The sequence below is a fragment of the Fusarium flagelliforme genome (assembly GCF_020744385.1).
Source record: "Fusarium flagelliforme strain FIESC 12 MPI-CAGE-AA-0113 chromosome Unknown B0J16scaffold_2, whole genome shotgun sequence".
NCBI classification, from domain to species: domain Eukaryota; kingdom Fungi; phylum Ascomycota; class Sordariomycetes; order Hypocreales; family Nectriaceae; genus Fusarium; species Fusarium flagelliforme.
In genome coordinates this window covers 1302133-1324982 of record NW_025763504.1, presented here as the reverse complement: position 1 = coordinate 1324982, position 22850 = coordinate 1302133, and the positions used below count along the sequence as shown (strand labels likewise).

The 22850-nt window shown below is 49.0% G+C and overlaps 9 protein-coding genes across 9 annotated transcripts; 5 read left to right on the top strand and 4 right to left on the bottom strand.

Annotated features, from left to right (window-relative positions):
• Window positions 1–1475: 1475 nt before the first annotated feature.
• Window positions 1476–2540, bottom strand: B0J16DRAFT_332473 (uncharacterized protein). Its single transcript, XM_046126714.1, has one exon. The coding sequence runs from the start codon at window positions 2304–2306 to the stop codon at window positions 1593–1595; it is 714 nt and encodes a 237-aa protein (XP_045986085.1). The 5' UTR covers window positions 2307–2540; the 3' UTR covers window positions 1476–1592.
• Window positions 2541–4409: 1869 nt separating this feature from the next.
• B0J16DRAFT_55315 (uncharacterized protein) lies at window positions 4410–5270 on the top strand. Its single transcript, XM_046134058.1, has 2 exons — window positions 4410–4735; window positions 4817–5270. Exons 1-2 carry the CDS (start codon window positions 4654–4656, stop codon window positions 5152–5154), a joined length of 420 nt encoding a protein of 139 aa, XP_045986084.1. The 5' UTR covers window positions 4410–4653; the 3' UTR covers window positions 5155–5270.
• Window positions 5271–5788, top strand: B0J16DRAFT_55309 (uncharacterized protein). Its single transcript, XM_046134057.1, has 2 exons — window positions 5271–5444; window positions 5501–5788. The coding sequence occupies exons 1-2, from the start codon at window positions 5386–5388 to the stop codon at window positions 5715–5717; spliced, it is 276 nt and encodes a 91-aa protein (XP_045986083.1). The 5' UTR covers window positions 5271–5385; the 3' UTR covers window positions 5718–5788.
• A 70-nt stretch (window positions 5789–5858) lies between these two features.
• B0J16DRAFT_410917 (uncharacterized protein) lies at window positions 5859–7523 on the bottom strand (the record flags this gene model as incomplete). The annotated part of the gene is made up of 3 exons (XM_046133194.1): window positions 5859–6043; window positions 6094–6978; window positions 7028–7523. The coding sequence occupies 3 exons, from the start codon at window positions 7521–7523 to the stop codon at window positions 5859–5861; spliced, it is 1566 nt and encodes a 521-aa protein (XP_045986082.1).
• A 1118-nt stretch (window positions 7524–8641) lies between these two features.
• Window positions 8642–11853, top strand: B0J16DRAFT_332469 (ankyrin repeat-containing domain protein). Its single transcript, XM_046126713.1, has one exon. It carries the CDS (start codon window positions 8686–8688, stop codon window positions 11587–11589), a length of 2904 nt encoding a protein of 967 aa, XP_045986081.1. The 5' UTR covers window positions 8642–8685; the 3' UTR covers window positions 11590–11853.
• A 2409-nt stretch (window positions 11854–14262) lies between these two features.
• B0J16DRAFT_55251 (D-isomer specific 2-hydroxyacid dehydrogenase) lies at window positions 14263–16247 on the top strand. The gene is made up of 3 exons (XM_046134056.1): window positions 14263–14357; window positions 14423–14470; window positions 14881–16247. Exons 1-3 carry the CDS (start codon window positions 14355–14357, stop codon window positions 15925–15927), a joined length of 1098 nt encoding a protein of 365 aa, XP_045986080.1. The 5' UTR covers window positions 14263–14354; the 3' UTR covers window positions 15928–16247.
• A 226-nt stretch (window positions 16248–16473) lies between these two features.
• B0J16DRAFT_55247 (amino acid permease-domain-containing protein) lies at window positions 16474–19149 on the bottom strand. The gene is made up of 2 exons (XM_046134055.1): window positions 17668–19149; window positions 16474–17612 (listed from the first exon to the last, which is right to left on the bottom strand). The coding sequence occupies exons 1-2, from the start codon at window positions 18673–18675 to the stop codon at window positions 16785–16787; spliced, it is 1836 nt and encodes a 611-aa protein (XP_045986079.1). The 5' UTR covers window positions 18676–19149; the 3' UTR covers window positions 16474–16784.
• Window positions 19150–19348: 199 nt separating this feature from the next.
• Window positions 19349–19994, top strand: B0J16DRAFT_368441 (uncharacterized protein; the record flags this gene model as incomplete). Its single annotated transcript, XM_046130219.1, has 2 exons — window positions 19349–19612; window positions 19668–19994. The coding sequence occupies 2 exons, from the start codon at window positions 19349–19351 to the stop codon at window positions 19800–19802; spliced, it is 399 nt and encodes a 132-aa protein (XP_045986078.1). The 3' UTR covers window positions 19803–19994.
• A 16-nt stretch (window positions 19995–20010) lies between these two features.
• Window positions 20011–22475, bottom strand: B0J16DRAFT_55176 (uncharacterized protein). Its single transcript, XM_046134054.1, has 3 exons — window positions 21640–22475; window positions 21112–21570; window positions 20011–20713 (listed from the first exon to the last, which is right to left on the bottom strand). Exons 1-3 carry the CDS (start codon window positions 22307–22309, stop codon window positions 20391–20393), a joined length of 1452 nt encoding a protein of 483 aa, XP_045986077.1. The 5' UTR covers window positions 22310–22475; the 3' UTR covers window positions 20011–20390.
• Between the last annotated feature and the right edge of the window lie 375 nt (window positions 22476–22850).

Genomic DNA, 22850 nt, shown 5'->3' with positions numbered 1-22850 from the left:
CCTTTCCTTGTGTGCCTAGAAACAATATTTCTTCTCTCAGAATCATCCAGACCGAACATCTAATCACTCACAGTGGCACTATCTACTCATCTGTTTTGTCCATTCTGCTGTTATGCCCAAGAATGCGGCATGTAGTTTTGCTTTCAGTCAAACTTCGGATCAAAGTGAGTCTTGTGGATATGACGAAGGTGGCCTCTTCCAATCTGAAACTTAGGTATGATTTATTCTTCTAGAGCTTTATTGGACCATCGTTGTTGTGTATATGACTGCCCGTTCTTGTATTCGTGCTTTGTAGCCTATCATTCGCTGGAGGAGACATTTCTATCAACCATACAAAATGTTAAAGCCCATAGACTTTCGCCGGAACTCCTTCACTCCAGATCTGACTGAATAAATCATTAGACTTGTATTCGGAATTCTGAGTATGGAAACCTTCCAGTTCAACATCTGGTTCTCTCAGCGTCGGTATCACCCCTGTGTTTCTTTGGCCAAGCTCGCTTTCCTGTGTCTGCAACTCGCTTTTTACTAACTACAGAGATTACCTACTATTGGGACAATGTCAGAGGTCGATACTTATTGCTTCAGTTTGAAGCCTGGTTTTATTGTTTGGAATATTACGGGAGTTTTTTCCTTTCGTGGTCTTAATATAGTAGGTGAGTTGTATAAAATCCGTCACTGATTAAATGGCTGATAGAAGACAGACCAACTTCTTAGAGAACCTAGTTTAAGAGTGTACTATTCTTTCGTCTGGCCTTCTCTAAGTCCTTGTTTCTTTGCGATCCGCCTGTGCAGGTGGTGGTGCATGGTTGGGATGACGCTACCTTCGCCGGCCACGACAGAGCCGCCTTTGCGAACAACTTGACAAGGCAACAAAGCCCAAGCGAACCGCTTCACTGCAATTTTAACCCCCTCCGAGCTCAAGTGCACATATTAATCTGACCTTGAGGTTGCGAAGTATTCCGTGACATACTGGCATAAGAGACAACTGCTTTACCAGTCCTCAAGTTCTCCGTCCCTTACACCTAAGTCAGTCAACCGTTAGCCGCAAACAAGCCAGGACAAATCGAGAAGCTCGTCGTCCACATGTGGCAAAACAGACTGACTCAAGTCATCCGCTTTTGTACGGCAAGCCCAGATCCCTTTGTCCAAGTGCCACTAACAAAACCAACAATGGATTTGGTGGAGTTTGAGTTTATGTGCCTGCGCCTGGCAGCACTTGATGGCTGAATTTTCTACGGAGACCAAATCCACCCGCTCACTCCACTACTCGCTCTGTCGTCCGCGATTGCCGGGGAAAATAACGTTGGCAGTAGGTTGTCACTTGTTTCACGGTCTTTGTTCTTGTTCGGACTATCCAGCTGGTAGTGTGCAGTTTGTCCTACGTCCTACCCACATTTTGCTTCACCGCTGGATTTGTCAATACGGGACATTCACGGTGCATGCATGGAAAGTGTTTGAGACATACAGATAATTAATGTACAATATTAAAGCTATTAATGCCAATGCTAGTTATAGAGGCTATCCAAAAAGCAATCATTACCCATCATTATTAACTCCACCATGTTCCTTCCATTAATTAATAGTGTCACAGCTTAAGGGCTGTACTTCGACCACTGAATCTTGGAGACGTCCTCGTAGCACTTGGAGTCGAGAGCGTACTTGTGGCTGGAGTACGATCCCTTGGGAAGAGACTCAAGCTCGGCACACTGGGGCACAAGGCGGATGGGTGCACAACCCTTGGGGATGTTGCGCTGGATCTTGTCGTTCTTATCGATGGTGATGCGGGCTTGCTCGATGACAACAAACTTCTTGCCTCGGTAGTACTCGATGCTCTTGTTGCAAGCAACAAAGGTCTCGGGCAACAAGTAGGTATAAGGGTCCTCGGGCTGGTTCAATTGAACACCAGCGGTGCCAGCCTCGAAGTTAAGAGTAGCACCGTAGAGGTTCTTGTTCTCCTTGTCGGCAACGAGACCAATGCCGTTGGGGGTCAAGGGAGTGCCGCCATCGCTGATAACGGTAGCCTCACTGTTTTGACGCTCCTCCTTTGTTCCGTTCTGGTAGAAGATACGGCCGTTCTTCTCGCTGATTCCAAGGAGGGCGAGGCCGGCTCCGGTGTGGATGCCGGTAAGCTCGAAGTTTTGGATGGGAGGATCAAAGTCCAGCGAGGGATCTGTGACGTTGACGACAAGCTTGAAGCCCTTTGATGTTGAGCGTGATGGGTATGAAGGGTTTGTGACGATGTGAGGCTTGACCGGTGAGGCCGCTGCAAGGCCGATGAGGCTGAGGATGAAGGTTGATGTGAGCATGGTTTGTAGAAGGTTCGGATGTAGGGCAGGAGGAAGAGGCAAAATGGTATTCAAGGGAGGAATAGAGTAGATATAAAGGGTCGAGGATGTTTCTTGTAGACGGTGATAGAGTCTTGAAGTTGATAATACAAAAGAACCAAGAAACAAAAGACTCGGGGGTCGTATCGGGTCTTAAATGCCACCTCAAAAGATCGCCCTCAGCTGCGTCGGTCGATGTAACGATGAAGTTTCCGTCTTGGCTCTTGGCTCTTGGGCCCGGCCGATCAAGGTGGCTGGCTAGTATCGTGAAGTGGGTCTTCTGTGAACCGAGAAACTAGAGGCCCGCTACAGTGGACTCAGGCGAGCTTAGCGAATGGCTAGAGGGATCGCCGGTGCGGGGAGTCCCCTGTGGACTGCTGCACGGCCGAGTCGGGGCCCTGGAGGGCTTGGCTCAATACGAGGGTCTTGCCGTGACTATTTCGTCATTGGATGAATGTTTTGTCCGGCCGATACCGCTAAGAGAAATCATGAGCTGATTTGTCTTTGTCTCCATCATGGTATCTACGAGATGCTTCATCTATCTACGAAATTCATCTGATCTCATCTCTATCTATCCCAAACAGACCGTATTCTTCCAATGAATATCAGCATAATAGATCCATTATTCCTGACGTCAAGAAATTATGATGCCCGTTTCGAAACATGACGAAAGTCCACTGCAAATCCGGGGATCCCAGCAATTGAAGATCCGATATCCATAATTAGCCTCCTTTTCCTGTCTTGCTTCACTACTGCAAAACAGATTATCCATTCTGTCGTCACATGCCATGATACATGTCAATTCTCGCCGATGAAAACCCAAATCTGTGGATCTGCTGAACTACGGTTGACAAACATGCACAGGCGAGACCGATGCCAAGGAATAGGATACGGATGTCTTTGTTTGACAAGTGAGAGGATCAACAGGAGTGAATAATCACACACTCAGCCTCGTGTCACTTCAAATGGCGGTCTTTAAGCTTTACTGTGTTATACAAGCTTATCGCGTGGCATTGCAGCCGCAGGGGTTGAGGCTCTCCCTTGTTTTCAACGCCCATGACGTTTCCATCGACCATCTCAACAGAGCCTTACGAATATGGCGGTTTCATGTTTTAGATATGATATCACCAGGGTCTTATTTCTGAGGGTCACTGTGGTGATCATCGTATTGTCGTCTTATCCATTATATCATAAATGTGGTTCACACTTCACTACACGATGATCTACATACAGTATTCATCAACATGAGATAAACGACCGGGTTCTAAGACACAGCCTCAGCCTCGACGGCTCTATGCACTATTACGCAGCTAAATTGAAGCATAACGTTACCAAACTACTCGGCGGCTCATGCGGAGACATCAACACCATCATGATCATATGATGTTGACTAGTCCAGACCTCTCATGATTTCAGAGGGGGCTTCTGGTTAGATCACTTCTATTCCTGATAACCATATTCTCCATTTTTCCTAGTCTAGGGACTTGCTTTCAACGGCGTGGTTCTGCTGTGGGGGCACATCAACAGTCTAGACCTGGTCGAGTTGACGATATTTTCTCCATTCTTTTGTCAGATATTCCACTTGTTATACTTTGGTTACCCCAAATTGTGGCTTGATGACATCGTTGAGTTATTGCAACGTTCGTGGGTCTATGAGATAAGGCATTGAGTAGAGTCGGTGTAGGTTGGAAGAGTAGTTGTCTAATAGTTGAGCAGTTTCGTGCAGGTGGTATTGGGGGTTGAGAGTTTCAATTGAGTCTATTAGGGCCATGGATTGACAGGTGTTGGCTGCAGACTTATTCCAGTTCGCCAGGTACAAGTTTCTCTGATCAAGCCTCATCTCCAATAAGCAGTCAGGGCACCTTCACCTGAGATAGCCGAAGCACACCATCACTATCGTTTGAGTTGTCTCCAAGTTCATTATCTGTATCTCTGTTTGGTCCAAGAGACAAGCCCAAGCCAAACTTCCCGTAGCCCCGAGCCTGCATGCAACCATCCCTCCTCACCAACCAATGACACTTGGCCAAGAAACTGGTCGGAATCCCCTAGTGGACTTTTTTACACTTTCAACCAACAAACATGGCCAACCATTCGCCAATGGGGGACTTTTGAGGGGTATCAGGGCAGTTCATTGGAACTTGCCGGGCCAAGAGGTTGCAAAAATGCATGTTGGAAGTGTCATTGTCAATTGCATTTGCACAATGGGAGGGTGAAACAGTTCGTGTCGAGAAATACAATTGCAAGATATAAAGTCAGCTCTGCTCTTCTATCAAAATTACCACTGTCAAACCATTCTCCTCTCAATTGAACATCCTCTTTACACAAGTTCATGAGCGACCATCAATCGCAACCCCAGATTCAGGACGAGTCTACGGAACAGAGTTTCGTAGACTCGGACTATTCATTCAATGGTAAGTGTCAAGCTCGAGTCATTATACTTGGGGTTACTCCACTGAGCCGCTTGTACTGACGTTGCATCGACCCGTCTCTAGTCCCCGGAGCTGACTTCGGCGGCTTTGCTCTGTCTCCGGTGACATCCCAAGAGGATGTGGATCAATGGCTTCATGTAAGCTCTTGGTTTCGAGACGCCGCTTCTCTTGGCTCTATGAACCAAGACGGTGTGTTAGAGTCTGTGCCTCAATCTCTCGACGAGTTCAGTTTCTCTGCGCCGATGATCGGGATGGATTTGCACCCCAACAATATTGATTCGACCCAATTTGCTTTCCCAAGTTCTCCAGTGTCTTTTCTTGATCTTCTTGATACCCCATATGAGATGCTTCAAGGACAGGCATCGCTCTCTGGTCCATCAGATACCGCAGCCGCTCTATAGAGCGTAGGTTCTGTGTGCGACCAGACGAACGATGTCATTCCTGACATATCGCATGAGGCAGGAGGAAGCGATGGAATACCAGAGCGCTCGTTCGATGTTGCTTCTTCAGGTTTTGACCCATTCCCTTCTGACAAGTCTACCGAGAATTCCAGTTCCGAGACAGACAGCAAGATTTTGTTCAAAGAGATCCGGTCTTACCGTTTGAGAAACAACAAGTGTAAGAAGAATGAAATGTTCCTCTGCGATTGGCCTGGCTGTGATAGGTCTTTTGAGGAAAACCGCAAGAGGAAGTGAGCATAAACCCTACCTGACAGACTGATCTTGTCTTATTAACCTTGAATGCAAGCAATCATATTCGGACTCATACAAAGCCGGTTTTCTGTTCTTGGCCAGGATGCAGATTTCGGGATTCTTGTCAGAAGGATATGCGCCGGCACTTCCTAACCCATCGTTCGCGGAAGATTGCTCAATGTCGATTCTGTGAGGAGCGGTTCACTCGAAAGTGCAACTTGAGCAGACATGAGAGGGAGAAGCATGGTGGGGAGAAGAGGGTTAGGAAGTAATTGTTATCAGGTCTTTATATGTGTGTACTCAAATCACATTCATTCTGTGCTACTTGAGCCGGCTATGCCATCTTAATGTTGACGAAGTGAGATATACACTTCATACCTAGGTAGTTTCAGAATTCTGAACACCAATGGATATCAATCCTCCAAGCCTACTCCACCATCAGACTCATCTTCGCTATGCTCGTCACCGTACTCGTGCTTGTCATCATTCTCATGTATCTTGATGTGCTCATATCCTTCACTTACTTCAGTGACATATCCGTCACTGAAGTAGCCATCACTGAAGTCACCTTCACCTAGATGTCCCAGCGAAACCGAATCTATAAGTGTCAGCCACCAATATGTTAGACGCAAGAAGCAGTCAACTCACCCTCACTGGAATTATTCTCACCGACCACCACCTGAGACTCAGAAAGGTCGAATGCCGCCATACTCGCTGTAATATTCGTAACAGAGTCCGGCTGCCACGGATTCGGTTGCTGTTGGCTGCAAATTTGCATCTGCACAGCATCACCCAACTCCTTAGCGAGCATTGCCAGTACCTTGCGCTGATCCAGCCAGTGTTCATTGTTCCAGCCACCCGGTAGCTCCACGGGTCTCCAGTTCAGATAAGCCTTCTGGTGCGATTCTGGTTCCAGGAAGTTCCCAGGGTGATGTCGGAAGTAGAACTTGCAGCAGAGGCAGGCAAGCTTGCTACAGGCGATGTATCGATCATTTCCCATGAAACTGCGCTTGTTTCTATGAAATTCCTCCAGCATCTGGACCTCAGCATGCACGCACGACTGACCCGATTCCTCGGCGTACATGTCCTTGATAGCCTCCTCGAGGTTCATTGGGCCATTTAGCCTAGCGACATAGCTCTGCATCTCTTCGAGACGAGGGTCATTGGCTGGCAACATTCTTTTAAGTATCGAGTTCAAGTTCGTGTGACCATCTGGAGGCGGCACTTTCGCCGCGATAGGAACCTCTACTCTTCTTATCTCGTATGAGTTGAGTAGTGCACCTAGCAGGAGGGTATCTTGAACGAGGTAGGTGGAATTTCGTACACGTTCGGCTAGACGACCGATGAAATGTCTGACTGCCTGGAACGCCTTTGCTGTCTCTGACGGTGCCACACTAAACTCCTGGCTCAGAGCTCTCAGAGTCGCCATTTGAGAATCATGGCGAGCATCATAGGCTGTTTGGCATAGGGTCAGAGTATCAACGTTTGTAGAATCGGAGAACTGAGGCAGCCATTCCAGCAGTGCTTTTACTCCTGCAATTCTGTCAGTTGTGTTTCCGCGTGCGTGTTTGGTGTAAGTTACCAGGTTTCTGAGCCACGGCCGTGTCTGCCTGTAGGTACTTTTCACAGTATCTTACAGCCCGATGGAGAAGCTTGCTCTCCTTCTTCAGCCGTGGAGCGGCAAAGTCAGCACACTTCTTCGCCAGTCTGAGCCCCAAAGCTTTCTGCTCCGTCTCAGTTCCCTTTGGCTCATTCTTAAGCATTTCCAGAACTTCTCCAAGAAACACGACAACTTTATCATTTGGCGCTGAGTTCGCTGCAATCCAGAACACACAGTTCTGTTTCGTTTGCTCAAGAGCCATCGAAGTCGTAGTATCGCCTCCTTTTCTGTAATCGCAAATGTAACTCAAGTTCTTCAGGAATCTGCGTCGAGCATCTTGAATAGTGACGGGAGCATGTGCAGCGATGACAGGAGGTCCATCTACTCGTTTTAGAATGTGAAAGAGGGCGAGGTTCTCGAAAAGACGAGAGAGTATCTTTCCGTGTTTGTCTAGTCGTGGCTTTCCGACACCAACCATGTTGTGAGTTGCTGTTTCCTGATGATTTAACGAAGTGGTTGAGTGAATGAATTGGAACAATGACGATATGGACTGTTGGATAACACAGAGCTGACTCCTCATACAGTCCCAAGCGGTTCCTTTTATACTGACATCTCTCAGTCTTCAATACGTAAAGGGCCGAGCCTAATTCGAAGGCGCAAAGCCCCCTCCTTCCAGTACTTTGGATGTTGGTCAGCTCCCAACACCAAAGTGCAAGGCAGAATGAGCCAACTACGGTCTCTACGGGCTTGCTTTCCTTTTCTTGGATCATCAGTTATTTTATGTGGAAGTCATACAAAGAAATGGAAAAAGGGGATTGTTGCAGTAAACCCATGTCGAGGTACTAGAAGATGTATGGGCTTTCCGTCAATACTCCTTCCCTTATGGGCATTCAAATAAGCATGTGAATTATGAATAATACTTCGACACTGCTAATATTTTAATGAGTGCTTGATATGCAATGCAAATGAATATGTCATCCCACATCACTTCGCTTAACCTATAGCTGTGACCTTCATTCCCCATTTGCTCAAAGCTATTTGTTTACATGAGGCCTGAATGTGATTCACAAAACAATGTCAACTGCTTTCGGCGTTTCAACCTTCCATCTCTTTAACGCTGCATAAAAGTGAATCTAAGATCTATTACCAGTAACCGCTATCAAGGTTGCACCGATATTGAGGTTTAAGACTTCAAGATGAATCATACAGGGATGGTCATCTCCGTAACACAAAACTTGCAGACTGTCACTTGGCAAGTATACACCAATATCTTTCCTGCCTGGCATTTTGAATCCTCCATACATGTAAGTTTCAAACGTCTCCACGAATGGAGTGGATGTTTCAGGGCGTTACTAGTTATTTTTTCTTTTACCCAGTAGCTGGGCCCTGACGCCCGGGCAGTTTTTTGGGATCTGCTCATAGTGGACCGACCCCCCGAAGCTCGTCATTAAAATGCGGAGCAAGGCTGACAGAAACATTATCATTGGTCAGACCCTAAAAGCTAGGCCGTTCGGCTGCAAGACAGAACTCCACCATTTACCAAAATCGACAAATTAAGACCTTGACCTCCACTACTTCACCTACAGAAGCTGTCCCCCTCACTGCGTCAACTTTTTTTTTCTAGTTCATGGTCTTGATCCATGTCTTTTTCTTTTCCATCTACCAGCATTCCTTTTCGCCCTGTCTCCCAGTCGCCCATTATGCCTTCGCTCGACGGGCTTCCTAATGAAGTCCTACACACCATCGCCTCGTTCCTACACAAGAAATACGATATAGCTGCTCTCTCGCGCACGAACCGACATTGGTACGACATCGCAAACCCGATCTTATGGAAACGCGAAGCTCTATCCGATAGACCCGGTGCCCTACACTGGGCTGTCGATAACGAAGATGTCAGAGTCCTGCGCCTTGCCCTCAAAGCTGGTGTCAGTCCGTCACGCCTAGCCTACACTCACAGACCCAAACCGCGTATCGCCCCGGAGCACAAATGGTATAACTACCATTCGAGTTACTACGACGACCCTATGTGGAGAGTCCAGGACGACGATCAATCTGTCGATTTAGATGCCTCATATGTTTTACACGAAACGTGCGATTGCTTCGAGAGTGGTTGCGACGACGGCATCTTTAGCGACTGTAGATGGGAGGCTATACATGTGGCTGCAAGCAAAGGACGAATTGACATGATGGAGATACTCCTTGACGCGGGCGCTTCCATCGATGCACCTTCTTGGGGTGTGTGCTTGTGTCGTCCCCATTTACCTATCGAAGCCTTCAGCGAGTCCCAGGCCGTCGAAGAAGGAGAACTTGAGGATTTACATGGAGGAAACTGGACGCCTCTGCATGTTGCTATATGCCATGGACATCACGATGCAGCAAAATTTCTTCTCGAACGCGGAGCTTCGACAGTTATATATCAAGGGATTGACTTTGAGCTGGACCCCAACGGCTTCTGGCGAGATGATGACGATGAGGAGGAGACTACTGAAGACTCAGGCCGGTTCAAGCTAACAGCTTTGCATCACGCCGCCAAAGAGAATATGTTGGATTTACTCAAGTTGCTTTTGGCCGAGAAATATCAAGAAGACATCAATGTGGAGGGCCCCTTCATGGGTACGCCACTATTCCAGGCAATATGGTATGGTCACTGGGACACAATAGTTCCGTACCTCCTGCAGCATGGCGCCGACCTCGACAGAAGATTGATAGAGACGCGGCTGACTCCACTCATGATGGCGTGCTTCTCGCGTCGCTTTGATGACGCCGCCAAACTCATTGACTTGGGTGCAGATGTTAAGACTTTGTCAGCGCATCGTTTTAGTATTCTTCACCTAATCCTTGGGTCTCGTCGATTCCAACCAGAAGACTTCTTTGACCCTCTTGGGCCTCCTCCGAAGCCCATCAGCAACACATCAGAGGCTGAAATTATTAGAAAGTTCATCGCTAAGGGTTTCGATGTTAATGCGAAGGAAGCTATTCTGGGAATGACACCACTGATGGTAGCGAGTGCAAGCTGCAATACTGACGCCATACAAGCGTTGCTCGAAGGGGGAGCCGACGTTAATGCGCAGGATAACGATGGCATGACTGCGCTTATACGAGTTGGCGAGACAAGCGAAGGCTCTGCTATCCTTGGGCTATACGATTCTGCAAAGATGCTGCTGGATGCAGGTGCAACATTGAAGGCGTCGACGGCGACGAAAGAGATCATACCATTGGTCGTTATCTGCTCACGTCACTGTGAGCCCTACTTCAACCGCGAATGGGACAGTCAACACGTCGCTTTGGCCAACTTACTGATTGGGTACGGCGCCGACCCCAACGAGAAGGCCGGTTGCGAGTCCCGTCCACTTGCGCAGGCTATCATGCATGGTAATCTGAACATCGCTCAGACGATCCTTGAGAACGGTGGTCGGCCAGAAGAAGGCGACCTAGAACGAATTCTTCAAGCATCTGTCTATGATTCATACGATGATGGAAAGACAGAGTTCATTTTACACATCGATTATGCCAAGTATGGCATGACAAAGCCTTCAGAGGGGTTCTTGGTCGATCTCTTGAAGACAGCGCTCAGCATGCAACTCTGGACAAGGGCGGCGGACCTGATGAAGTCGGTAGAGATACCGAAGGAGCTCTACAAAGGCCTGATCTTCCGCTGCTTAGAGAAGCCTTCGCCGATGGCTGATGAGCCATCCAGTTTGATTCAAGTACTTCTTGACCGAGGCCAAGACCCCAATGAGCTGTTTAAGGGCGAGCCTCCCTTATATTACAGCTTCAAGTCAGGCTCCTGCTGGCGGACGACACCAATTCTGGTGAACGGGGGCGCGGATATTCACATGCCGACAGCATCCATGCCAGATGGTGCTTTCATGTATGCCATAACAAATCACTATCAACCACAAGCATGTCAGATCCTTGCAAAATATCCAGATGCGATGCAAGACAAGCCCGAAAAGCTTCATTCGAAGTGCTGGTCGTCACTTTTCAACTGGGAGCCTCGCACTGGCATTCGCTACCATGGACGGAAACTTCCTCCCATACCTAGACTGAACTGGACTTTCACAAACCGGCTAATTTCAGCTGGTTTGAGAACCGACGTAAAGACGGAAGATGGCAAGGACCTCAAGGAACTTGTGGAGCAATCGATTCCGAAGAATGAGGTCTTGAGAGATGAAGGTCGAAAGGTCCTGGAAGCATTTGACATCGTCTACACAGAACCCTCGGTGTCAGAGATGCTCCATGCCACTATCGGGCTGGACGGGATTGACGACGAAGACCGTGAGAATCTCGGATACAGCTCGGTGAGCGAAGAGATCGATGACCACATGGACGATTCCGAAGACAACTCGGAATTTGATAGCGATGAGTACGAACATCACAACTTTTTCATTGGCTTTATGGAAGGCGAGGAAGACGATGAGGACGAGCCAGGGGACTATTCCGGACCTGAGTGGGAGGACGGCGAGACTGATGTCGACGACGATTATGACGATGAGCACACACCAGGAATGCCTTTCGCATTTGTGCCTGGATTGCTCCTGTAAGATAGTTGGATTGAGAAAAGCATGCTTTAGGGTGGTTCTATTTTCTTCATAGCGACTTGGTAGGGTAAGGGTTTCGACGGCTTGTCCATGGATATGGACGATGCTTGGGATGGCGCTTTATGGATCTTAACAGATGAGTTTTGGATATAGGAGCTTGACATTGCAAGCATGAATAGATGGAACCGCCTCTGCGGACTGAACACTCAGACAAAATATTATTGTTTCATTCACACAAGTCTCTCAGGCCAGTCGACGACCCAACGCTTTCCGAAGTTGAAGTTTTCAAGATTCAACTTAGCATGGATCGTGAGACGACGCCGAAGAGCATTGAGTTTCGGATATCTCTCGTAAGCCCCTCGTCGTCCGAGTCCATTGTAGACGCCGAGTTGCGGAGACAGTATTCCCGACGTCGGCTTCAGGCTCCGGCGGGGGAAGACTAGCACTAACGCCAGGGGCAACAGAGCAGCCTCACGCTAGACTGAAAGTCCTGTTGCTCTTACTTGACAGGTCGGAGATGTCACGGCGTTGTGGGACATTTTTTGTAAAGTGAATGAACACACGACCAGGGATGAGGTCAAAGAACCTTGAAGGATGCCGGTTGTCCGGAGGTATAGGGTATTTTTGAGATTTAACGATAAAATCATGAGTTGTTGATAACCGTCAAAATCGCTTTTAGTAGACAGTTGTGTCGGGCATCTCAGGTCATCCTAAGAAATGAGACTGTACCGAATTATCGCTCAAATTCTAAGTCACAACATACCTTACTCGCTATGCATTTAGAAACCCATGTGAGAATGCGGGGAAATCTCCTAAGAGGCAAGCTCGTGAGACGAAATCCAGGACAAGTCTAGGTCATGCACACAAATATGAAATAGAGTGAATCCAGAAGCTTGGCTTGCCACCATGTGGCGTTATTCACAGTTCTGAAGTCAGATGCATCTCCGGAGATGAAAGTGCGAAACAAGACCCAGCTTCAACCCCCGCATCCGGACCGGAGAACGGGGCGCTACGGCCGTATGGCGGGATGCCGAATAGCGACGGACAACAAACTGGACAAGAATAGAATAGAATTGCATAGCACTTGATGATTTTGAGGCATATGACTACATGAGATGGAACAAGGGGATTGTTTGCGGGATTAGAAGACGGCATGCAGATTTGAGGCCACGGGAGTATACTCGGTGTTGGCACTTACAGGGTAAAAGACTGGACCATTGATTGCTACTGTATGAGTGCAGCTGCCCAAGAGATTGAGGCAATCTACGGAAAACGGATACATAGGTGATATCAGAGCCTCAGTGGGTAGTCGGTCCATCTGTGGTTCTGCCCAACACAGACCATCATTGATACCAGTTTTCCATGATAAGTTTATGCCATTGATAACCTCCAATTCCACTATTGGCGAGTGCTATCTTTTTCTCCGTAAATTGGAGCCCGGGTAGTTACGTATGTGTTAGTGTGAGTAGCAGCGTAGTAGAGTAGGTAGCTGTTACGGCATCATCCCTCCATCATGATCGTGGTCCCCCACTTACACGATCCCTTGTCTTTAGGTCGGTTGTCAGCAGACGGACATTGTTTACCTAGCTTCCTCATTTCTCCAACGGAAATTGATTAGAATGTTCCTTCAATTGGAGACAGATGGATCTAAAGGGTCCAGAGAAGCTGATTCATGACGGTGGAATATTCCAAAGGACGGGAAAGTGCACCGTACCTGCCGTGCCGTGCAGTTGAAACTGTGAATCTCAAAGAGGGGATGAGGCAGGAGGTTGGACCCGAGACCAAACCCCGCTTCAAATCGTACCGAAAGTGGTAGTCTCGATACCCCACCTCGACAGGGCCTCAGGCAAGATCGCTCCGCTTGATTGGTTCATGGCTATAGCTCCTGTCCCTCCACTTTTATCCTCAAGAGCTCTCCCCAGTCACCAAACAGAACCAGAATTCCGAACACCGAGATATGCCCTCCATCGTGGAAGAGGAACAGTTGCCCATACTTTCCTCTTCCGGTAAGCCTCCTCGAGAGTGTGTGGTCGCACTTGCACGCGCTCCCCTTCCCCCGCTCCCTTTGAACGCCGCGTCTGTATCTTGGGACGGCATCTAGCGGGTTATCGGCCGGTCGCCGTGGTCAAGATACTTCGCATTCCTGCCAATTCACTACTGTACGGCATGTATCTCATGGGGTTCGCTATTCAGAGTCCGGTCTCCCATCGGCTGCCACTCTCGGCGCTTGTTGTCGCCTCCTCCATCTAATTCTACGGAGATGCAGATGGAGAAAGCTTCCAGACTTTGACGCCAGACTCCATACTGTTCCGTACCGTACACACATGCCATGGGCCCAGGGGCCTGACCCCCCCTCTTACTACGTAGAGGCAGGCTTAGATGCCGGCGTGTTCGGGGTTCGCGGGATCGATGGAGATTCGCTGTGTCTGATTGATTGAGAGTGTGAGCGAGTGCTCGGCCGCCCTTGACCGTGGCACGGTTCCCGTTCCGTTAATGGCGAGGATGCAGCAATCCATTCATTGCACTGCAGCGTGTGAGACGTGGATCCTTGGCTGTTTCTGTGTCGTCCTGTGGTGGAGAGCATCCATCATTACTTGGTGACAAGATACATAGCCATGGCGTTCCATCACAGAGCATAAATATCTGGCGTTGGACCCTCGATATCCTACTTTCTTTCCTCCTCACTCTCATCATCATCATCAACATCTTCTTTCTTCCTTCTTCTCACCTTTCCAACAAAACAAACAACCCTTTTCACAACCGCCAAAATGGTAAGCTTTCCCCTCTAACCCACTTTCTCCAATATCCTCTTGAGCCTCATCTAACAAATCAACAGGTCAAGGTTCTTGCAGTTCTCTACGACGGTGGCCAGCACGCCAAGGATGTATGTTCTTCCATATTTCTTCTTCAACAGTTCGATTCCTCTTCTTCGATCATTACCTTCAATGGTCGTTGATAATGCCTTCAATCCACCGACAACCACAAACATCTCCCCACACACCATCTCTCCACGCTTGTCGATCTCAAACGCGGGGAAATGGTCTCACTACATGGCAACCAGCCACTATCAGCCCAATGATGCGGGGCAATGCCTGGGCAACATCTGCAATGGCATCAAGGAGTTAAGCTTGGGTGACACTGTCTCGCTTTGTGCCTCTCCTGTGGTTTACACTGCAGGCGCCTAAGCAACAATGCAACCCAACTTACACCCAATGTCTTAATCCTGCATCATTACCCCTCAATCACTTCGCAATTCACATCTTCTTGGTTTACAGCGACTAACATGTTTCATAGCAACCCCTCCTTCTCGGAACCACTGAGAACGAGCTCGGTATCCGCAAGTGGCTCGAGGATGCCGGCCACACTCTTGTCACCACCTCCGACAAGGACCGTGAGGGTTCCAAGTTCGACGAGGAGCTCGAGGATGCTGAGATCATCATCACCACTCCCTTCCACCCCGGTTACCTGACCGCTGAGCGTCTCGCCAAGGCCAAGAAGCTCAAGCTCGCTGTTACCGCTGGTATCGGCTCTGACCACGTCGACCTCAACGCTGCCAACAAGACCAACGGTGGTGTCACCGTCGCTGAGGTCACTGGCTCCAACGTCGTCTCCGTTGCTGAGCACGTCCTCATGACCATCCTCGTCCTCGTCCGCAACTTCGTCCCTGCCCATGAGCAGATCGAGGGTGGTGACTGGAACGTCGCCCACGCTGCTAAGCAAGAGTTCGACCTTGAGGGCAAGGTTGTCGGTACCGTCGCTGTCGGCCGCATTGGTGAGCGTGTCCTCCGCCGCCTCAAGCCCTTCGACTGCAAGGAGCTCCTCTACTTCGACTACCAGCCCCTTTCTGCCGAGAAGGAGAAGGAGATTGGCTGCCGCCGCGTCGACACTCTCGAGGAGATGCTTGCCCAGTGTGACATTGTCACCATCAACTGCCCTCTCCACGAGAAGACCAAGGGTATGTTCAACAAGGACCTCATCTCCAAGATGAAGAAGGGTTCCTACCTTATCAACACCGCCCGTGGTGCCATCGTTGTCAAGGAGGACGTCGCTGCTGCTCTCAAGTCTGGTCACCTTGCCGGTTACGGTGGTGATGTCTGGGACCACCAGCCCGCCCCCAAGGACCACCCTCTGCGAACCGCCAAGAACAACTGGGGTGGCGGTAACGCCATGGTTCCTCACATGTCCGGTACTTCTCTGGATGCTCAGATCCGATACGCCAACGGTACCAAGGCCATCATCGACTCTTACCTCTCTGGCCGCCACGACTACAACCCTGAGGACCTTATCGTCTACCAGGGTGACTACGCCACCAAGGCTTACGGCCAGCGTGAGAAGAAATAAATGTATTCATAAAGGAAGAAATGATATGTACATGATGATGATTTAGTTTTGAACCAACTGCATTATAGACGCGGGTCAAAAGTAATCAGCGTTGCAGATAATACAATTTGTTAAAGTTATACCTTCTCTCTCTCTCTTACTAGTGATCATGCTTTGTGAATGCGATAACATAATCCTGCTTCTCAATATTGATTTATTAGCTTTGAATTTTGATGTCTCTTTTTTTCTTCTCTTTCGTTTCTTTTACTCATCAAAATCTTCAATTTGTTTAAATGAGTTTTTGATATCATTATAGTATAAGCTAAAAACCTTGTTTTGAGCCACTTCCACTTGGTTTAATACTTAATGCTCTCAGACTATGGTCTAACTGCCTTGCAGACATAACAGTAGTTGGCGTCAATGTTCATTATCAGCATAACAATAACCTTGCCATCCAGCTCCTCAGCATCACATGTAGTCGAGGCCTGTAAGAGTAGCACATTATGGGAACACAGCCGTCCAATAACGAGAATCCTTCCTTGATCTGGAAAATAATATTTATACAGTGGTAAGTTGCTCTGCATCTTCATTGTTCCTGTTACAACACTGATTACTGACAACTAATTGAAAGTCGTTACATAACTATATCGGAACAGTTTTATGAGAAGCAAACATTATGCTCCTCTGCGTCTTATTTTACTTTGTTTGCTAGTTACTGATACACATGCATAGTCGCTGTTTTGTTATGCCTCATTATACAAGCCATCGCCAAGCTTCATCTCGCTGTAACCCCATACCCTGTTTTTACCACCATGACATGTACCTGCTGTCATTTCCTTAAATCTCTATTCTTTTGTCATGCGTCTCACGAATCATAATCATTTCCAAAACTGATACCACTTCTTGTCATCATCGGGTTGTCCTCTTCTTCTCAAGACTTGCTCATCCCGTCCCCTGATGCGCCAGAAATAAACCGGCACACCGGCCACCACAAAGAATATGACAGCGAGGGTCTGGAAGGGCTGCGCAAAGATGGCACGTGAGAGGAGGAAGAGACTCACGCAGCAGAAGATGATGGGAGTAGTGATCCATGTCTTGTAAGGGCGAGTGAGTTCAGGCTCCTTAACGCGCAAAACAATCACACCAAGCACCGTAAGAAAGTAAAAGGCATAGCCGGCAACACCGTAAAACGTGACAAGGGTGCTGAACTCGCCAACAACAATGTAACCAGTGGTGAGAACTGCATTGAGAATGAGGGCATACACTGGTGTGTAAAATAGCCCTGCGTCCTCATCGCCAAACATTTTTCTCATCTTACGAGTGAACCAGCTTCGTGTACGCAAGGTGTTGAGCTCATGCTCATGTGCACTAACGCCGACACCAATAGTACCAAAGACTGATGGAATGTAACCCTCTTTGCCAGCGGCATAGGCGAGACGGCTGGAGGTAAAGGTTGAAGAGTTGAGAGCGCCAAAACAACTGACACTGACGATGAGTGCAAGAACAAGCGAGCCCACCGAGCCAAAAACGTGATTGCCAAACATGACGGCAACTGTGTTGGCGCCATCCATACTCTCAAGTGGCAGAACAAGAAAGTAAGCAACGTTGGCCAGGACATAACAGAGAATAACTAAAGGCATTGCTGTATGAATGACCCGAGGCAGGTCTCGAGTAGGATTTTGAAATTCGGCAACCACGTAGTTGGTCTAAGTTGTGTTAGCACTCGTGAATCACAATCAAGGTAGATAGTCTATCACTTACGTTATCCCACCCATCATACGCCCAGAGACCAGCATAAAGCGCCAGAGCCCAAGCGGACATGTCCGTCGATGTGTTGTCGAACAGTGCAGATGGCTTCCAGTCAACTTCTGATTTGCCCTTGAGAGTCTTTCCAGTTATGATAACCACAATTCCGGTGATAGTTATCCCCAGCAAAGCGATAAACTTCATGAACATGAGTGCATCGTTCACACGCGTTCCCAGCTTTGTAGAAACACAGTTCATGAACGTAACGATCAAAAGTCCAACGAGCGCCACGCCCTTGTTTATCCAGGGACTCACGTATTCGGCATCTGGGCCGATGAATGCTCGAACGAAGTATTCACCCATGATGATGGCAATGATGGCGGCACTACCAGGCTTGAGAACCAACATAGCCACCCATGTGAATAAGAAGCCAAAAACTTCATGAAACGTCTTTGCCAAGTACACTTGAGCGCCTCCGTTGAGTGGCATTGCTCCACCAAGCTCAGCATACGATGCGGCACCTGTCCATGCAAGGATACCAGCGATGATCCAGACAAGAATCGCAGCGCCCGGCGAGCCAACTTTACCGCTCACTGAACCAGGCGATGAGAAAATGCCAGAGCCGATAATCAATCCGACAATTAGTGACAATCCATTGAGATATGTCAGGTTCTTGCTCTTCTCCAACGAACCCCCTGACAAGCCACCGGTTGGCCGCATTCTGGAGCTTGACGCCCCGATGGGGGCATAGCCATCAGCACCTGCGGTCGAGCTCAAAGGAAACATATTGCCAGAATATTCAAAGGCTGAGGTTGTCGAATAAGATCGCTGCATCCGACCAGCAGGGTTCGCAGGGTTGGCGCTGTTCAATGGATCATCAAGTTCGAGAGACAGCCTTCGAGACGACGATATACTAGGACGAGATGAGATCTCTGTCGCTCCTTCCTCGTTGAGCTGGCTCGAGCTTGCCAAAGACGCAAGCTCGAGCGAGTCTCTCCCCGGTTGACCGTAAGAGGGCGCCATTGCGATTTGTCGTGCGGTTGTGTTTCCTCCTCTTATTGAACAACAAGACAATTGATCTTGCCCCCAGATATGAGGATCCACGGATGTTTCAGTTCGAGGCTTTGGAATGCTAATAGCAACGGCGCATAACGGTTTAAAGTCGCGAAGGTTTCGAGTGGGTGTTTTCAGCGGATCGTCACTGGAGCAATATCGCGATAGTAAGTTTGTGACGTATGATAGTCAATGTCGTCGGCAGCGGTTGAAGTAGACGTCGTTTGAAGCGGTCGAGATTAAAGATGGGGTATAAAAGTACAATTAAGAAGAGGAGTCGTATTCGTCAATGACAGTATTGATTGCTCATAAAGTCTTTTCCATTTAGCACCAAAAAAGGGGATGTTTGTTTGTGTTGTTTAAGCCAAGTGGGCATTTGGAGGGGACCAGACAAAGAAAAGGACCAAGATAGGAGAAGACCTTCCCCAAATCATCACAAGAAGCTTTGCTTTGTCTATGCAAGTGCTTCCTATTCCTTTCCGCGTATGGTTCGGAAAGAGCAGCGGGACTAGCCCCAGCCCCTTGCCGTTTCAAGTGGGGCCCAGCCACCAGCACCGCCACGATTTCCTTAGTCACCCAATCTACTTCAACGACAGTAGTCCATGATTAACCTTCATCGACTTTCTCCCATCATCACAACAATATGGGGTCTGACGACTATGCTGTTGTCGGTGGCGGCGGCGCCCTAAAGCTCAAGGGCGCCAAGGTCAACAAGAAAAAGAAGAAGCGCGACAAGACCGATCTAGAGAAGAACCTCGATACCGGAAGCAAGGACGAAGAGAAGAGAAAGAAGAAGAAGGACAAGCAGGAGGAAGAGGACGAGCCTCGTCATGGCGACGATGAAGAGAAGCCGGAAGTGCAGAAAACTGAGGCCCAGAAGCGACACGAGGAGATCAAGAGGAAGAGGGTAAGTGCATAACATCCCGAAGTTTGAGGAGTGCCCATGCTAACATGCTCACCAGTTACTCAAACTCGCTGAATCGTCTGATGCCCGACCCGAACTTCTCAAGACGCATAAAGAGCGTGTCGAAGAACTCAACACATACTTGTCGAAACTGAGCGAGCATCACGACATGCCCAGGATTGGTCCTGGCTAAGAATGTAGATACAGAAAGTCGCATTGCAGGTACTTTCACGGGAGTTGTTGGCGTTTATCAATTATACCCTTAAATTTTAACAATCAACCGATTTCGATCCTTACCGTCTGGTAGTCTCGACAGAAAATTATGGGAATCAGTGACTTGCAATCCTTTCATCACTCGTAGTTCTATGCATGAATGTCAAAGCACTTATTAATAACATCACGTAAAATTGATTCTCAACTGAACTGAGTAGAGAAAATGCAAATGCCTTGTATTCGCTCATGTACTATGCATTTTAAATACGATCCCCGTCGGCAAATATTCTAAGTGCCAATTAATAATCCAAATCTCGTCCAAGATGCAGCCATATGTGGATGCTCCTGTTGACGACAACTGCTTCCCCATGTACCCAAGTGTCTGATGCTGCTCCAGTCTATTATCCTAATTTTGTACCCATGAAGAAAAGGACCGTAAAATTCATAAAGATGAACCAGTATTACATGAGCTTCCGCCCATGATTGAACAATCAAGTTCATCCACCACTATGTCTGTGTGGTGATTCTCGCGCAATGCGCAGAGTTGGTAAGCAGGGCTGTTTCCAGCTTACAGAAGAATGACACCACCAAAGATCATACCAGCAACTGCACCAAGAACTGAACCAACAGATCGAGGGGCGGCGTTCTGGAGATCAGGGTCGCTGCTACCGGTAGCTTCGGCTGAGGGGACGACTTCAACCCAAGAGGTCGAGGTCAGAGTGGTAACACCACCATCCTCGAGGGTCGAGGTGAAGGTCTTAGGCACAGCGCTCGATGTTCGGCGAGTGCCAGAGCCAGTGACAGTGCTTCGTGCAGACTCTGTCTCAGTTGCGGTTTCCTCCTCATCAGTCTGTGTAGCCTCGTCTGTCTGAGTTTCGGTTTCCTGGTCATCTGTGGCCAAGTTAGCACATTCGCTCAAAAGAGGTGTGTTTGCATAGTGTCATGAGATCGATGTATGGATGCAATCAAGGTGAAGACATGTCGCAGGTTCTGGCGCACTTGCGTAGATCACGAAATCAGGGCATCAGCTGCTGGAGAAATGGCACAAAGCAATAATATCACTAGGCTTGGGGAGTTAGACCCGCATCAACGTCCCATATATGGTACCATTGATGCTGGTCTTTCCCACATACCGGTGGTCGTCTCCCCCTCCTCTGAAGCCTGCGAAGCTGTGTCCGATCTCTGAGTTGACCTGGAAGCTGATTCCGAGGTCAAATCAGAAATGGCACTGCTCGCACGGTTGGTAGTGGATGAGGGGACGGTGGAAGTGCCGGCAATGGTAGACGCACCGGCGGCAGTGGATGAAGGGGCGGTGGCAGATTCGGCAGCAGTGGAGGCATCATCAAGAACGGTGGATTGATTTGTCTCACCCGAAGATGCCGTTTCGGACGGCGAATCAGAAAAAGAAGAAGGATCAGGCAAAGAGGTTCTTCGAGTAGACGTACTGGCAGCAGTGGAGGTTGGAGCACTTGGAGAAGCAGGATTGGATGTTGAAGCACGAGAAGAAGGAGCAGTCTCGGAAGGTTCCTCTTCCGAGTCGGACGTACCGGAGGCGGAATCGGCGGTTGATTCGGGGTCGGACTCCTCAGTTGACCTGGGCTGGGTCGCCGTGGTACGGCGAGTGGTCTGCTGGGTAGGAGCCGTGTTGGAAGCAGGCTGTGTGGGCTCCTCGTCTGATTCCGTGGCAGAGGGAGTGTCATCAGTGGCAGAGTCCTCCCTGGTAGGTTGGGCAGTGGCAGAAGGTCGGTCTGTATCCGGGTTAGAGGTCGGTTCGTCAGGTTCAGAGTTCGCGGCACGCGAGGGTGAGGATGGCTCACTCGTAGAGGATGGCCTTTGGGTAGCCGAGGGTTGGGTCGGTGATGGCTCGTTGGTGGCGGGGTTGCTGGGCTGCTCAGATGGCTCATCCTGGGTAGCGGAAGGCTGCTCTACAGTCTCGCTCGCATTATCCGTAGGGTCCTCATTAGTTTCTGAGGGTGCCGCTGCGGTGTTTGAAGGAGCGGTAGGAGCTGTGGGAGCCGTTGGTGCGGTAGGAGCTGTAGGGGCAGTGGGAGCCGTGGGAGCTGTAGGTCCTGGTTCATCGGAAGCCTCATCAGCGGTACCGTTTGTTGGATCAGTAGCAGGCTCCGCTGTGTCGCTAGCTTCTGGAGTGTTTTGTCGTCGAACCATCTTGGCCACAGACTCGGACAGGTTTGAGTGGTGAGCGTTCATGCCATGCTTTCCGATAAGATCTCCATGGCGAAGATGCCCGGGGCAGAAACGAGTAGCGCCACCAATAGATGCCACACCGGCTCCCAAGAGACAGCAAGCAGCCAAAGCAATCAAAGCCTTGCCAGCTGGGGAGATCCTTCTGGTAGTCCTGGGGGCGGTCTGGGCAGATTCCGAATCCTGGAGTAGTGCTTCCTTTGACGACATGATTCTCTCTTCTCGGTCAGTGTTCAACAATCCTGCCTCCATGCTGTAGTCGTGCTTGATGTCGCTAGATGCCATGATGTACGAGTGAACAAAAAGGCTTGGAGGATGGGAGGAGGTTGAGTTTTGTATAGAACTCAGGTTGACCAGAACGATATCAAGCGAGGCGAAGACTGGAGACGAATATGCAGAGGACGTTTAGCGGCTGAAAATAGTCCAAAAATATGCGGATCCAAAGCAGCTATTTGGGTTTGCGTTTGCTTTTTGGGGAAGACACGAGAAACGACTGGCTGTGAGGAGGTGTTGGTGTTGACGAGGTGCAGTAAGGGACCCAGAGGACAGTGCAGTAAACAAGCTAGGGTTCAAGAACTGCAGACGACAGCTGATGAGAGGAGCGAATCTCTTTATCGATGATGAAAGGTGTCGTGTGCCAAGCTGAAGAGGAGTCTGAGGAGGTGGCTCTAGCGTCCGAGGGAGGAGTCAACACAGTTCCAGTTATGAATGGATACAAAACTGGTGATGTGCGGACGAGAGAAACCCGAAGGGACAGAGAGATTGACAATAATAGATAGCTAGATGGAGGCGCTGGGGGAGTGGAGGCAGTGGAGGTGGTGGAGTG